At 45.1% G+C, this 12,214-nt stretch overlaps 1 protein-coding gene across 1 annotated transcript; it reads right to left on the bottom strand.

Annotated features, from left to right (window-relative positions):
- Nucleotides 1-9,482: 9,482 nt before the first annotated feature.
- Nucleotides 9,483-12,214, bottom strand: fezf2 (FEZ family zinc finger 2; the record flags this gene model as incomplete). Its single annotated transcript, XM_080000206.1, has 4 exons — nt 9,483-9,742; nt 10,578-10,710; nt 10,831-10,965; nt 11,408-12,214. 4 exons carry the CDS (start codon nt 12,212-12,214, stop codon nt 9,483-9,485), a joined length of 1,335 nt encoding a protein of 444 aa, XP_079856332.1.

Below are 12,214 nucleotides of genomic sequence, written 5' to 3'. Positions count from 1 at the left end.
GCTGAGTGACGTGCACCTAGGAAACCGTTAGGAAAACAACACGACTTGACTTCAACAGTTAGATTTCACTAAAGAGACGGAACATCTATCTAAATAAAATAGCTTTTGCACAGCTATTTCTTATATAACGTGCACCAATGTTAGGTCATTTGCGCTCACTTGACAAAATACGCGTCCAATGCGTATCCAATATTATTTCTTCAGAGACCGATTCCCTTTGAGGCTTATAGTTAGTTTATTCACACATACGTACAGGAAAAAGATGTAACTCACCAGCACAGTAGATTAACTCTCTACGAGTTTTGTTTCTGGTCCATAACTTCTTAATAAATTATGAAGACAAAGAATTGTTCATGATTTGGTTTCAGGAGGTCACAACATGAGGCCTGTAGCTTCCATCATGCATCAATCACACGTCACATTTTATTAGGAGCCAAAAAACCGACAGAGAGAGGCAGAGGGAGCAGCAATAAAATATCGACATTCTTCAATATATATATTAAATTGAATGTAAACAATAATATTTATTAATTCATTTATTTAATTACATTTTATTACATTTTATTTCATTAATTTCTTTACAATGTTTTGGCTGGCTCCGTGTACAGGAATTCCACAATATAAAAAAAATCCTGAAAACTTGAACCTTGAGCAAACACAGTAAACAAACGGTTTCCAAACCAAATCTATTCACTTGCCTTTTGTGCCTTTTACATGCCTTTATCATTTTTGTAGCTTATCTCGCTTGCAACGTATTGCGATTGTTTCATCTGTGGAGGTGCGAGGTGGTTGCGGTGCTACAGAGTCCAATGCCAGGAGAAATGGAGGTGACTAATCGACTACCGACAGTGCAACCAGTGCAGCTGAACCAAACAAAAGGAGGGTTATGCGTAATCGACCGTGCGTAACGACGCCCGCTCTGACTTGTGACCACGGATCCGCTTTGCTGTCACAGTGTGTCCATGTTTGGTATGTGCAGTCATTAGCTTTGCAACACTTCTCCCTGACATATGAAGGAAGTCTGCATTTCTGTCTTTCTGTGACTGACATGTCTCCAGTTTGTGAAAGGGGGGGTGGGGTTTACTGTTTGGCCTCTACGGAACTACGTTGGTTGCCTCATGTTGCTCGGAAAACTCACATATCCAAGTACATACATACTGCTAATTGGCAATTAACTACATTTTAATTTTACGCTAGCGCAGCTGAAGTTTAGATACTTTCAGTGTGTTTCCATTATTCTGTCCACCTGTTGGACTTCTAAGGAGGTAACGCATATAGGCCATGCTGGAGGGGGGGGGGGGGGGGAGCTTAGGATGCCACATCTTCGGGTGGTGTGTCGTTTATGATCTGTCACTGTATATCTGCCACAATTCTATAATTGTTCTAGTTTGTGTTGACTTGGTGGGGACCTTTGGGGAGGTTGTTCACCAAAGGGACCTGGGATCTGAAGACCTTTACTTGTGAGTGGCCAGCTAGCCACATAAGGCGACGCAAAATGGCGGATTCACCACAGGGTTAGTCATAGTGTATTCAGCTACACTTCAGCAACTACACGCAGCCCTTTCCTGTCGGTCTTTACAACAAAGATCAGACCGCGCTGCAACCCGTGCGTGTGCGTGTACACATATGTAGTGCGTGTCACAGAGCGCCAGAGGGAGCTCGTGCTGTATGTAGCAGCTCCAAGTTCCAAAAGCTGCAGATCCACGCGCGAACCCTTCAGTCCGTCCGTCAGTTACGGGCCACACGTGATCGCAGCTGTCATTTTACACCAAATCGTCACACCGCAAACATAATGTTCCGTTGCAATCGTTTGACGTTCTCATCCCAATAAACGAGAAAAAAGAAAAAAGGGCATTCTTAATCAAACCCCGTGTGAAAGACGAATAGGCTTTATCAACTTGGAAAGACTCGATTAATCGGGAATTCGTTGCAATTAAATCTATCTATTGCTGTTCTTTTTATTATAATGGTGCTTCGCCAGCGCTTGAGCTCAAAATGGGGTAGGATAGTTATTTTCATTTCTGCTCTCAACATTTTCTTTTGGGCGCCTGCTTATTCTAATTCACAGAAGCTACTTTTTAAATCCACATAATTTCAATATACATATATATTTACATATATATACATAATATATTTTTTTATCGTTATTGTTGCACTCTTAATACATGTGGGGAGGGAACGCCTGGAAATATTCTGCGGCTGTTGGAGAATTGTTTAGATCGGATGCCCAGTTTCTTATCGAATAAAAATACAAATATCTGATTAAAAAAAAGTTTTATGGTAACAATTTACATATCAATTTGCTGTGATATCGATCCATTTGAATGGCTAAAGCTGTTGGTCAATCAGTGGACTCAAATCCCCCCGTTGTTATTACTGTTCATTACCTAATATCACCTATACTTATGGTGTTTTATTTTGCAGGTGTATATTGTTTGAAAATGTTTAAATAAATAATAAATAATGGTTTGTTTTAGATAATAAATATTGTTTTAAAAAATAGCAAAGAAGATTTTCCATAATGAATATAGTTTGAACAGGCAATATATTGGTAAATATTTTATTGAAAGCAAGGAAAATATTACATACACACCTATTTTCGATTTAACAAAATAAAAATAAAAAAGATTATGGATTTTTTAATTAATATAAATTAATTATAAAAAAATATATATGGTTTAAAAAGGCCTAAGTGGATGTCTCCAGGTGCTACAAAAATATATATCTTTATGTCTGTCCATAGATCCAAAGCCTTGGACAAAAGACAATGCTAAAATCATTAAGACTATATTGAATCATAAAAATTAGTCAAATAAAAGTAAATATCCATTTCGATTTTTGATGATATCGTTTTGATAACTATATCATCAAAAGTCATATGGATATTAACAACGGGAATACTATGCAATGAGGCCTGGTGTGTCTATGCGTGGGTTAAGATATTGGGGCATTGCACATTTTTTTTTTCTTTTTGGGGGGTGACGGGGGTGTGTCCAAGATGCAAAAACACAGGGAGCTCTTCCTTCTGCTTTCTGACTGTCAGCTTCAAAAAGTCCCACTAACCCTCCCATCCACCCGGTTTTCCCCCTTTAACCCCCCATCCACCCACCAGCTCACCCATGCACCCCCACCCCAATCCCCTATCCCCCCAACCCCCTATCTCATACCCCACTGCTCTGAGATGCCGATTGGCATCCATGTTCCGTCGCCTAATTGCAGTGATCAACCCCCGGCCGTGCTGACGCGGAGTGGCGGCTTGACAAACGCAATCATTCGGATGGCCAGGGTTGAAGTGGCCGCGGTTGGCAGCTGCCCCGACTCCTCAGCTGAGGCCCCCGCATTGCCGGGGCCCCCCCGGGGTCAACTACTGCCACCGGACTGCCTAGCTGGTAGCAGGACTGAGCAGGGGTCCGGGCGAGGGAGGGAGGACTGGTGGTTTGGTGTGTGTGTGTGTGTGTGTCTGTGTGTGTGTGTGTCTGTGTGTGTGTGTGTGTGTGTGTGTGTGTGTGAGGGTGAGTGTGTGTGGGGGGGGTAATGGTCTTGCGAGGAAAAACATTATGGGGGAGAGGTATGAGAGGTCAAGGGCAGGATGTGGTGGGGGTTAAGGGGGTTGTGTCGGGGGTGGGATGGGTCGAGGGATTAAAGACGCGTATGGCATCCCCAGGTTGAGGCAGCCGGTTGTTATGTTTTTGTTCATGTTGTTTGTTTGTTTGTTTGTTTAGAAGAGCAGAGGATCTGGATCCCTTCCAAACCACTAGCTCTGCATTATGTACTCCACAAGCCAAGGAGCCTGAGGTGAAGTGGTTAGAGACACCACTGCCTGCCGCCCGCCCAGCCAGCCGCCTGCCCCTGTCCATCAGCGCTGGCCGCAGGGGGCCAGTGCTGATCTCGGTTTTATCGGAAGCCCACCCCTCCCCTATCCTCCCCTGTAGACACCTGGCTCCCCGCCCCGGCATGATTCGCCCTACTCCTCCACCTCCCGCCTCTAATGGCTGGTGCGTCGGGAGCCATATGATTATGTAATGCAGTCTAGCCCTTGAGAGCCCGCTGAGAGCCTTAACATATAATTGGCCGAGCCCAAAAGCCCAGTAAATGGTTATGTGTCGACTCCAACTGATTAGATAATGGGTAATTGCATGCTGCATTTCAGTTTGTGATACACTCCGGGGTTGCCGTGTGTCCAGGAAGATGTTAAGGGGGGGTAAACATTAAGTCATGTTGCATTTTTATAGCCAGGTTTTTTTTTTATGTTTCATTTAATTTTTCTTGAGTGCAAGGAGTCCCGATCACTCTTATTATATCAGTTCATGATTTGCATCCTCTCCCCATCTGCGATTGGTACGGACAGAAAACAAATTGAAAAGGTAAAAGGTTCCCTCCTCTTCTTCCTTCGATCTGTTCATGTCACCTCTACTTAAGCGTCACGGCCGCTCACGGCTCTTTGTCTTCTTCCTGCCTTCATGGAAAACCTTGACCGTTGTCACATTGTCTCAAATGAAACGCAGTGCCCCGAGGAAGCCCCGACGTTACCGCTCTTGTCAAGTGCACAGGCCTTGGTGTACTGTTTTCCCGTCACACGGTTCAGAGGTTTGCCCAGGTCAACATAATCGCATACCTCTGTACACTTCGTTCCCGAATCAAAGAAACAAAGTGTATGTCAAGTTGGGTACATACACTTTTTCATGTTGAATGAGCTCACACGCGCAACATGTTTGTTTGTTTAGTGAGCTAATGTGGACATTCTTACCGGGCCTCACTTTGATGAACTCTAGTGGGTAGAGGAGCCCCTGCAGATTCTTTGTGCTGTATTGATTGTTTGTGCCTTCGGTGAATGTCTTTTTGCCTAATGCCTCAACAATCGGCACTGCAAATATCGAGTGACTGATTAAGTGGGCAAACTGCAAGGGTCTCGCGGAATCTCGCATCTGTGTACTTTGATACGCAACTTTTGTTGATTTGAATTCTTCCTTGCTCTGAATCAACGCACCCGCGTGAAGAGAATCTGCTATTGAAGCGGTGCGTTGGCAATCAATTTCCCCTTCGAAGAAAACAAAGTCTCACCTCACTCATGGCCCCATTCTGCATGTTCTCTGTTTCCTTGGGAATGCTCATCTCCTTGTGAAGCCCAACATCTCAGAGCTCACGGGGGTTCATTCAAAGGGGGTCTTTTAATTGTGTGAGCTTGCAGAGTGGTACATCATTAATGCTGCGACCTAAGCAGAGCAGAAGTGGACATTTCCCAGCGGGGCCATGTCAGGTCAAAGGGATTAGCAGTGCCACCGGACATCCCCAAATTAACTGATCCTGTCCGACAATGAAACCACCGGTTAATACCACTATAGTCCTCACTGCACCTCGGCAGCAACAGAGAAAATGGTTTGTTAGCGGCCGGATTACCAATATCTCTTTATTCGTTTGCTGCTGAGAAAGTTAGACATTTGTTTTCTGTCTTTCTAACAATCGTCCACGTATCCATCCTTTGATGACAAAAGATGAATTAACCAGCACGGAAAGAAAATGAGCACTTCATCCTTTGGCCTGGGGAGAAACCAAAAAGGGGATCTGTGAAGAGGGAAGATGAAGGCCTATAGCCGTCCAGTTTTCAAGGCCATGTATCTGCATGTCCTCCATCAATCCTCCTTACAGAAGACTCGAAGGACGAGGTGCAACGAGCACCCCCCCCCCGCCTCCAGTTCCTTGGCTCGCCTCGAGCTCCACAGACACACGACAGAGGGACGTACGGACGGTTTGACGAGTGGCGGTCAGGCACTGAAAGACTGACAACAGATCGGCAGTGAGAGCTCTAGCCCCACTCAGTTCCCACCGGCGCCCCACCACACAGACCTCTGAGCCACAAAGCACCTTCTTCCCAGCTCAACGTGCCCTTGAGATGTCATGGCACATCCAAGAGAGAAAGGGCGGACGGGGGGGGGGCGTCCAAGGCCGCTTGTGTCTTTTAGACATTTTCATAAGTTTTAGTTGAGAGGACTTAAGGGGGGAGGGGGGGGGGGGGTCGCCCTGAAAGTCCAAATTAAGTTGGTGATTTCCTGAGTGGCTCATTTGCATTCATCATTGGATCATCTTCACCTGCTGCTGTTGTAAACAAAACACTTTTTTTCAATTACATAAACCAATAAATATAGTATAATGGTACTAACAATAATAAAGAAAAATGCATTGTAACCATCAAATACGATCCTTTCTTATCCAGGGTGTCTGCAGAGTGACGTTTAATACCTTTGAAGCATATTCAAGACAAATCTTAACTAACTTTAACTGAGACTGACTTTTGGGACAACCCATTAGGTCAGAAAGCTAAGTCAGTAATTTGGTTCTGTAATATAAACGTACTGACTTTTCCCCCCCATAGAACTTCAGACAGGCAAGTGGAATCATTTTCTCTCAATCTCTCTCTATTGGGGTAAGTATGACGGGTATCGGCCTATGTGTATAAAGTGAGTTGAATTCATCTAGGTTATTTCTCCAGGTAAATATAACAGATATTCGTGGAGATTAGTATTAAGGCTAGAGTATTAGTGAAAAATGCTGAAAAACTTGACTCGTTTTGACAAAAATGGATAAGACCGAATGACTATATTGGAACGAAGACCTCATAAATTCACATTATTATTATTCTATGACTTTCACGGACTTAATCTTTCTAAAAACTGAATTGAAGACATTTTGATGCTTTTCAAGGACCTGCAGATGCCCATAATACGTTGTACAGACCACACAATCAAGGTGTATCATATTAAACAAATGATCAACAAATAAAATAAAATAAAATGTCATTACATCTTAAACACCATTGTATTCCGGTTTCTGATTTCCTTTTCGCCCTTTCTGCCCAACAAACCCGCATGCAGGAGATGCCCCGTCCGGACCATGCAGCCTCCCTCTCTCCAGCGGTGAGAGAAATTGCTTGTGCTGGGGGTGGGGTTGGGGGCGGGGGACGATTTAATTGGAATTTCATGTGGGCTAAAAAACCTGGGGTATGGGGGTGTTTTGAAGGTGGTGGTTGTGGTGGTGGTGGTGGTAGTGGTTGGGGGTGTAGCATCTGATGCAGTTCGCTTTTTTTTTTCTTAATTGGTTTGCTTTCTCTCCTGCCTCGGCCCGGCACTTAAAGAGACGCTGAAGCCGAAGCTCGAAGCCGCACCCGCTAATCTTCCATTTAGAATCAATTGAATTGGCGCACACAAGAAAAGCCCGCCTCCCCTTTTCTTCCCAGTTCTCAACCAGGGCTCCCTTTTGTGACTCCTAAATGCCCCCCATTCTCGGGGTTGATCCGCCGTGTACTCCTCGACGCTGGGCGGCTGATGAAGGGCCCCGGGCGCGCTCCCGCCCCCGGGCGATCGTCTCGCTCCGTCGCCGGGTCACGCGGGCGCGCGGTAATGAGCTCCGGCGCGTCAATTAACGTGCTTCTGCGCGCGGAGCCGGTTGCTCGGACGTCTAAAAGGCGGCTCGAGACGCGTTTGAGTGCGTCTCGGGGAGGGGGGGGGGGGGGGCAACATGGCGGCCTTTAGCTTGTTTACCAGCCAGGACACCCCCCCCCCCCCCCACTCTTTTCTTCTTTTCTTCAATTCTTGTGGCTGAGCTCGACGAACACTTACTGTAGTCTGCACCCCCCCCCCCCCCCCCCCCCCTCATACAGCACGCAAACATTTCCTTCGAGAGAAGCTCGAGTCCCGTTCGCGTTGGATCTGAAGTCCCGCGTGAATGCTGCTTGGATCGAGTGTAAATGAAGTTAAAGTTTCGGGCATTCACGCCCTGTCGCACACAACAAGAAGGAATCCCATGTTTATGTCACCGAACAATATGTATGGGAATGGCTGACACGTGTATTATTATTATTATTATAATTATTATTATTATTATTATTATTATGATAATTATTTTTTATTGTTATTTAAATTGATAGAAAAACAAGTATGGCCCTCATGTCTGCACTTTAGGGCGGATAAGGCCTCATGTGCGTTTTTATTTTGTAAACGAAACATTTCTTTATTCTAAAAATCCGATCTTCCACCGTGTGTATAAGGTTCGTCGGTCTCCATCTCGGTGGATAATGACTTTCAGCGGGTTTCGTACACCCTCCTCTGCGACCTGGCCCTCTGTGGAATATATAGTGACTATAGTGATGAAATGGGCGCGTTTAACTGGCAATATTAGTCTTCGAGGTCTTACCATGTGAGTGTGGCTGCTGAGTCTAATTACTTATTGGGCGGTAATAGAAAGAGCGACGTTTGGGAACACGCGTCCGCCTCTCATCAGAATGCGCGTTAGGATAATATTGTTCCAGCGGCCGTGCGCGGAATGCCTCCCGGTCGATTAAAGGCGGCCAGATGAGGAGATGTGGCCCAAGTGGTCCATTATCTCTATTCTGATGAACACAATTTGATGCCACCCCCCCCCCACCCCCAGATGTATGTAGGCTAATTCGCTTTCAAGGGCCCCGCGTTATCTCTGATCGTTTGCGCCATTACGCACAAGTCAAGTGTAATGTTGCATTAGCAGGATCGTGTCTGTCAATAAATGCTCAGGCACGAGTGGCTGCGTAATATACACAGTCTGCCTTTCACCTCGCAAAAAAAAAAGTTGCTGATGGAGTTTGAAAAAATGCAATGACACTTTGCGCATACCCTGGTTATTATACTATTTTAGAGGAGACTTTGGAGTCTCGTCTAAAGAAATTATAATTCCGTCCAAACGAAAGGTCTACGACCACATTGAAATATATTCTACATTCATCGCATTGTTTTATGTTTTACAATTACAACAAAGTGTGTGCGGCGGTGCAGGGAGGTAAAGTTTATTTTTGGAATGCGTTTCAAAAAATGAAAACAATTTAATCCAAACATTCGCCCCCCCCAAATAGAAAAGAAAATAATACATCATAACTTATATGTTCACACGAATAACGTTTTCTCTGAAACACACACAAAAATGCGCACCCCCTCCATCACCCCCCCCCCCCCCCAAAAAAAACCAAAACTTTAAATAACATTTTATCTCCACGGCCCCCGTTATTTTACAATTGACATTTCCACACATCCTGAAAAGAAATCTCGAAAAGCCATGTCGTCGCGACGTTTAAAGGCAAAATATCAACCTCCCCCAACCCCACCCCCACCCCCACCCCACCCCATGACAAAAGCGAGGGAGAAAGCGTCCTACATCTGCCATGTCTCCATCACCCTGCAGAAAATGCAATGCAACCCCGCAATGCAATTCTTCAAACCATCTTGCTGTTGCTGTCCATAAATACACTGTTCGCAAAAAGGTTTGTGGTCCCGTGCATCCAGGGCTCGCATTGTCCGAGGAGAACGCTCCGATATTTATGGTCTGGAAATTAAAAGAAAAAAAAAAAGTAAAAGAAAAAGAAAAAAAAAAATAAGAAAAGAAATAAAATAAATTAAAAAAAAAAAAAATATATATATATATATATATATATATATTTTTTTTTTTTTTATATGCACGGCTCAACTTTGGATTTCTCTGGATGAGTCGGCGGCGGCAGTTAAGCAGGGTGGGTTGTTGTCGTGCAGCTTGCGGATGTGTTTCTTCAGGTCGAAGTTCCTGCAGAAGCCCTTCCCGCACGTCCCGCAGGTGAAGGGCTTCTTGTCGTTGTGCGTGTGCATGTGGAAGGTCAGGTTGTAGATCTGGTGGAAGGCCTTGCTGCAGACGGAGCACTTGTACTGCTTCTCCCCGCTGTGCGTCAGCTTGTGGTTCTTGTAATTTCCTGGGACGGCACACGGGATGAAAATGAGCATCGGCAAAAGAAAACGAACTTGAAGCTTGAAAAGGGGGTGGTGGTGTTGGTGGGTGGTTGTGGGGAGGGGGGGGGGTTCTCCGAGTTATATTCTCTACAATAGGGCCTCCATAGCCTTCGTAGTAATCAGTTTTTTTTTTATGTCGGAGTCAAGAAGTTGTCAAACTTTGTCAAACTCAAACCCAAACCCAATCCCACCCTTTGAATAAACGAATGTCCGACTCGGGAGGTCTGCCAAGCGACCCGTAGCAAATTTGCACCATCTTGCAGTAAGAATTAGTGAAAAGTGACATGTCCCATTTTTACACGGATCGCTTTAAGCTCCCTCGGAAAACGGGTGTTTTATTTTAATTTTTGGGGGGTTTTGTTTGCTGTCATGGATAACATGGCATATAGCTGTTTTGTTTTTCTCTCACGGTGCATGCGTGTATCTTTAATGACATTCGTTGAAACACGTGTAATATTACAAAAAAATAATAATAAATACAGTGAATAATAAATAAATTAACAAAACAAAAATGCTTTGGAGACCTTTTAGTCCACTGACATAAAGCGGTAATGTTCAATTTTCTGCGTCCAAAGTGGGATTGCCGAAAAAAAATGAGATATGTAGTTAAATAGTATTTTTCTAAGATTCTCTCATATAAATCCCATTGACAGATAATTGATTTAAATAATTATTGTACATTTCGAATAAAAAAAAAACGAAATATGTGATCAAATCTACAAACCAAGAGTGTAATAGCATTCAACAGTATTTTAATAGAGACTATTTCGTAGGTTGCCGTGCATGAGATGAATATACCTTTCTGATGGAAGCCTTTCCCACAGAATTCACAGACAAAAGGCTTGTAGCCTGCGTGGATGCGTATGTGCGTGTTGAGTGTGGAACTCCTGTTGAAAGCCTTCCCGCATTGGTTGCATTTATGAGGTTTTTCCTACAACAATAACATATATAATATCATAATAAAACAGTGATTTTTATTCCACAAAAGTACATGCGTTTCAACCGACAAAAAAACCCGAAATATATATATATATATTTTATATCTTCTCACCTGTGTGTGGATAATTTTATGTCTGCACAACGTGCTGGCTTGTCGGAAGCCTTTGCCACACACTTTGCACACGAAAGGCCTGGCTCCGGTGTGCACCGGCATGTGTCGGGTCAGGTTGTAATGGGCGTTGAACACCTGCAAAGGGGAAGAAAAAGGAGAAAGTCCGTCTTAAATGTATTTCAACGCAAGGGAAAATAAATACATCAATATATTAAAAATAATTTTATATTTATATATATATATATATATATATATATATCATTTTCATGTATAAGTCAGTATAGGTACCTCTATCGTTATTGGATAATTTCCATAATTGTTTTATTTTTATTTTTTTCGTTTCCAAAAAGCGCAAGACCTCGTAAAACCGCTAGATTGTTTATATTAGTAAAATAAATGTATTTGTCTTTCCATCCTATACAATTCAATTCCAATGACGGGAGGAAACCGGTGGGGCGCGTTATTAAAATAAATAAAAAATAACATCAGTAAATGCTTATTTAACACATTTCGATGGCAGACGGATTTTAATTCCGATCACTTGGTCTATCGGAATTGCGCAGTAATTGAAGCTCACCTTTCCGCACACTTCACACGTGAAGTTCTTGGGCTTTCCGTCTACCGGGTTGCTGCTGACCTTGCCGTGCGCTTTCACGCCGTTTTTCTCCGAGCTCAGACCGTGGTGGTTCTCCTTGACTATCTGGTCCAGCTGCCCGGGTAAATGCTCCTTGTGCGGATACTGCGGCGTGGGGAACTTGTCCGCTGTCACCCCGGCCAGCTTGGCGTTCTCCAGCAACAGGAGCTTGTGGTGAGCCGAGAGCGAAGCCTGCGCCTGGGAAGAGGCCAGGGCCGAGGAGAACAAGTGACCGGACAGCAGCTCCGACTGCTGGTACGCCGAGTCCAAGTAGTTCAGGTAGTACACGGAGCCGCTGGCGGGCATCGCCACGGCCTGGTGGATTACCTGGGGTTTGATCACCCTGGTCCCCGGCAACTGAGGGCGCTTCAAGCCGGAGTCCGCCGCCTTGACGCCGCACATCCCGCAGTTCGCCTTGCACGCCGCCGCCGTCGAGCCGCAAAACGTCCCCCGGACGCTGGCTCTCCAGAACTCCGAGTAGTTCATGAGCGCCTTGGCCTGGAGGTCGTAGCTGAAGAAGGGCTGCAGCGGGATCACGCGGGGGATCGGGGAGCAGAGCCCCGGCAGCTTCCTGCCGCCCAACGCGTCCGCTCCGCGCCGATCGTCCCCGCGCGGCTCCGAGCTCTTGGACATGATCCGGTCGATGGAGAAGGCCAGCGACTTGGGCGCCGCGGCCGGCCCTGTCCTGCCGCCGCCGTCGAGGAGTCGCGGGCAAGGCGTCACGGTCTCCAGAGGAAGAGGACTTGCCAT

This window comes from Zeus faber, assembly GCF_960531495.2.
Source record: "Zeus faber genome assembly, chromosome: 5".
Lineage (NCBI taxonomy): Eukaryota > Metazoa > Chordata > Actinopteri > Zeiformes > Zeidae > Zeus > Zeus faber.
This window is presented reverse-complemented; position numbering and strand designations above follow the sequence as displayed.